A 5,015-nucleotide genomic window follows, 5' to 3' on the forward strand; every position below is an offset into this window, starting at 1 on the left:
TTTAAATATATATATAAATAATATGTATAAATCATGTTGATTTAAAATGTATATCTGAAAAGTCCAAAACTGTGATTTCCAATCTACATAAGAATGCCAAAGAGAAGATATATATAATGACTGGTTAACATGATACAATTATTGGAATTTATGATGAAACTAAAATATAAATATAACACTTAAAAATATATGATTATCATGCCCCTGTTTTTATTTGATATATTTTTAAGATTCTTAAAAATACAGACTAAAATATTGTAAAGATTTTATCAAGTAAGACAGATTATTTTTTGCTCTGATAATCATTTTCCACAATGAATATCTTACAGTCACAGATACTATAGCTTGTTTAGTATTTTGAAATGGGAACATCTCTAGCAGTTTTGTTCATTTGGGTCACAGCTGTGCCATCTATTTGCATGTTTACCAAATGGTTACTGAATAACACATGCCTAAGAAAACTAAGCTTTTGCAAAAGCTTGTTAATATTTGCAGTCCTCAACTGAACTCAGAGCTCACAAATGGGCTTTTTGCAAAGGAGCCTGAATTCTTGGCAATGCATGATAAATGTCAGCCAGTTTCTTTAACCATCTGCAAATAAAGGTATACTAGACAATGATGACTTCATAATAGTCAACGTTGTATAATAATTAATCCAGGAACACCTGTGAACAGTTCCTTTTACAAACCTATCACCATGTATTATACTAAAAAAAAGTAAAGGATTTTTTAAAGAACAGATTTAATCTGATGTGCTAGTGAAGCTAAAGATGAAATAAGCTGCACTGATTATTGGTTATCTTTTACAGAGACTCACGTTGCGACATGTTAACAGTAACCAATGTCTCGATGAGCCTTCTGAAGATGACAAAATGGTGCCTACAATGCAGGACTGTAGTGGAAGCAGATCCCAACAGTGGCTGCTAAGGAACATGACCTTGGGCACATGATGTCCATGTCCCCCAAGCCGTGAAAGTGTCTACGCTTTTGTTTTTCCATTATTTCAATTGGGGGAAAATATTAACTTTGCTGAGTTGAAAGTTTTAAAAATCATTTTAGTATTCTAAAACACAGTTGTTTATAATTCATTTCTAGAAATGTTTGCATATTTCCCTACTAAAATTTGTATCTGGTCAAAGAAGCACATAAAAATATAAGTAATAGCAAACTGTTATTAAACAACAGAACAACTTGGAAAACAAATTGTGTTTGCTTTAAGGAAAATCTTTATTGCACTCATGTCACAGGGTTAATTGGAGGTTATTTTATTTTTGTTGTCATGGTGATAGAATGTAAATGCCTTATAAAATCATGTTCATTATGAAATAGCATCAGTTCTTTATAAACTCTTTTTACTGGACCTTCATGGAAACATGTTTAATTTCTATGTCTACAATAGGGCCACATATTATTTCTGAATGGTGAATTCTTCTTACAAAATATTCCAAGTTTTAGACAAGGAAAAACATTACATTGGATGTTGAATTCATAGAGCCTTAACAGAAGCATCACATTCAAACCAATGTGAAGTCAAAAAAGATGGCAAATTTTTAATTCAATTTAAAGTACATTAAAAAAGAACTCCGTGAAGCACTGAAGGGAACAAGATGAATCTAAGCCACAACACTTCAATCACTGTAAGAGAACTCAAAGTGGGTTGCAATCATTCCTAACACATGCTGAAGCCAAACAATCTTGCTCCTAGAATTTATGTTGGAAACTCAATTATTAACCAAAATTTTGCTCCCCACAAACTCTACCATCCCTTTTCTTTTCACTCTATAGACAGTGGCATGCCACTGATGCTCTACAGAATTGTAGGTGAAAGGGAAAATTTTAGATTTAATTTTTAACTTTATTGCACGTAAAGATTTTAGTTAGGTTACCACTGTCATTTTAATTTGATATATTAAAGAATACCTTTCAGTGTTATGCTCCAATATCTAATAATTTATCACCAGGGGAATAAACTCAACACACCTTCATTAAATTTTTACCATAATTAAACTGCTAGATATTGTTTGCCATATATTATGACCCAAGGAGCATAGTTATAATTAGGCCAAATTCACATTTTCTTTTCTCGTCTTAAAACCATTTATGTTCAAAATACATTAGCAGAAGCCATGAAAATGAAAAAATCAGATTTTTTCTAATAAGTTTTTGTATTTGACATCATTTAAAATGCTCATAGAGTTGCCCTATATATGTTTGTTATTCATTATAAATGCACTCTGCAGCTAAGAGAAATTTGAGAAGAAAAATGGAAGTGTTTTCTGGAGCAGAAGATTTCACTTCTTTGGCCCTCATCTCTACTTAAAAAGCTCTTATAGAAAGGAGTAATCAGTTTGACTACATACAAACTGTCTATGTCTCTGACATACACTTACATGTACACTGCTTTATAATGAAACTGAGGACACTTTCTGATGGTCAGTAAAATCTTAAATGATTTTTTCAGCTGGTATTCCTTTCTCTTTTGATTTTTTTGTTAGTACAGCTCTGGGAAAGAATCTACAACCTGGAGCATTTCAGATTTGCTCTTAAAGTGTAGATACCCCTCACCACAAGCTCTCTGGGAATCCGTGGAATTCCTAAAATTGTAAGCAAAAGGTTGAATATCAGGGCATGTTTTTCAGAGGTGGGAATATATCACAGCAAACTTGGAAAGAAGGCTATGACTCCCAAGAGGCAATGAACCATTGCCTTAAATTCATAGCAGCCTCTCAAGTCCATTGAGGCCTCATGTGAAATTCCCATTTTTCATTTTTACACGCCTTTTCTCCCCACATTTCCTCTTGTCCTGACTAAAGTAAGGCAAAAAGACCCTGCACAGCATTATTCCTTAAGTTGAAAAAGCTTCAGCTTTCAAGGACTCATGTATACCATATGTTCCACTTATTGATTTGTCAAAATGCATGTTATATAGAAAATGGTCTATGGCAAAGTTTTATAAATACAGCTACCCCATCAAAGCTGAACTTGAAACATTTTAGCAGCATTTTAAATATGTGAAAGGTCATTATGGTCATAGTGAGAAAAACTGCACGAGTTTCATGCAAGAAAAGAATTTTTAAAGAAACTTCAGATGGCTTCAACACATGCCATTATATTATCTAACAAAACGTGGCATAAAATGTTATAAAACACCCAACACTAGAAAGCAATGACTAACATTCAATTTGTTTTCAGAAATGTTTATTGTCTTCAGTACAAAAAGTTAAAACCATGATTGGATTTGTAATGCACTCATCCCTTATTTATGGGGCTAGATTCACAGATACTTTATTTCAAACCAATCTCTTCTGTAGTCTTCTTCATCTCAGTTAATGCAACTTCAGCCTTCCAGATGCTCAGGTCAAAAACTGAAAGTTGCTTTTGACTCCTCTATTTCTGTTTCAACTTTCATCTAATCCATCAGCAAATTCCCTCGATGCTACCTTTGAAATATAACTAGAAAAGAATGACTTGCCACCACATCCACTAGGTGTCACTACCTCTGACCTTTTTAATCGCAATATGCTTATTATTTGATTCCCTAATTTTCCAGTCCTTGTCTTGAACAATCTATTCTCAGTACAACAGCCATATTGATTCTGTTAACCATGAATTTGATTGTGTCACCTCCCTCCTCAGAATCTTCCAATGACTTCTCCCTCTAGTGGCCTTCAAGGTCCCTCATGAGCGATAGCCCCCTACACATCCATACCACTCATTACACATACACACATATGCAATTCCACCTTTTTCTGACTCATCTCTTATCTCTTATTATTCTGCCTCTTACCCCAGTATGGCTCCCAAGAAAGTTCCTGCTTTAGTGTTTTGTTCCCTCTGCCCCAGAGAGCTCCCCTTATTGGTCTCAGTTCAAATATTATCAGTAAGACAAACCCTTCTCCCTTCTGCTTTCCCTATCCCCTGTACCTGGCAATCTATAAGTTTGCTTCTTTATTTCTGTCTACACTTCCTCCTCCCCAGCCCAAAACATGCCCATCACATGCTCTAGAAGGTAAGTCCCATGAAGGCAGGGGCTTTGTCAGTTTTGTTAGTCTGGTATTCCTGGCATATACAAAGTATTCTTTAAATATTTCTTGAATTAATGAACTGAAAAATGTGTGTTAAAGTTGCTAAGTGTTATTGTATCATACTTTTTTTGTATTTTAAATTTTAAAATAAAGGCTAATAATATATTTAGACAGGATTTTCAATAACTTTGTCTTCAAATTATAATTTTCTTCCTAATATTCTTCACATTAATCTATGGACTATATATTATTTTCTGGATAAAATATCCTACCTTATGGAAATGAAATATGATATTTTATTAAAATGCTGCTATATTATATAAGTTGTTTCATTAAGCTAAAAATAGTTTTAATTTTTATCTTTTGGTTGTGTCCAATGGCCACCTGAAGGGATAAGATTTTGACTTTTAAAAGGGAGACATGTCATTGTCTTAAAAATTATGTATTTTCATGATTTCATAAGAACTTACTAAATTTATCTTCAAAGTGCAGTGAATGGAATAAACACAATTATAGAGATTTTTAAAGGACTTTACAGATGACCTAGTCTTAGTTTCTATGTTTATAGATAATAAGACTGAAACCCAGATATGTAATATAGCTTTTCTAAGGATCATATATCTATAAGTGGTGTTGCCTGGACCCCTTATTATTAATATAAACTAATATTGTCAGTCAAAAAGTTATGGAAATGGAATAATGATGAGAAAAATATCTTCATTAAACATGTTATGGGGCCAGGCACAGTGGCTTACAACTGTAATCCTAGCACTTTGGGAGGCCAAGGTGGGCGGATCACTTGAGTTCAGGAGTTCAAGACCAGCCTGGCCAACATGGCAAAACCCCATCTCTACAAAAAATACAAAAATTAGCTGGGTGTGATGGCGCACACCTGTAATCCTAACTACTCAGGAGGCTGATGTTGGAGAATCACTTGAGCCTGGGAGGCAGAGGCTGCAGTGGGCCAGGATCATGCCACTGCACTCCAGC

At 34.1% G+C, this 5,015-nt stretch overlaps 1 protein-coding gene across 8 annotated transcripts in view; it reads left to right on the forward strand.

The window, feature by feature from the left end:
- GALNT13 (polypeptide N-acetylgalactosaminyltransferase 13) overlaps positions 1-4,718 on the forward strand; it is a 593,565-nt gene extending 588,847 nt beyond the window's left edge. For all 8 annotated transcript variants that reach the window (XM_032286428.1, XM_032286423.1, XM_032286422.1 and 5 more), the window contains one exon: positions 810-4,718. Coding sequence is in view for 2 of the 8 variants with exons in the window: in XM_032286427.1 (XP_032142318.1) it covers positions 810-950 (141 nt within the window). In the remaining 6 variants the exon portion in view is untranslated. The remainder of the gene's footprint in view (positions 1-809) is intronic.
- The last annotated feature ends 297 nt before the right edge of the window (positions 4,719-5,015 follow it).

This window comes from Sapajus apella, unplaced genomic scaffold, assembly GCF_009761245.1.
Source record: "Sapajus apella isolate SASKATOON/1434 unplaced genomic scaffold, GSC_monkey_1.0 scaffold18, whole genome shotgun sequence".
Taxonomy (NCBI): Eukaryota; Metazoa; Chordata; class Mammalia; order Primates; family Cebidae; genus Sapajus; species Sapajus apella.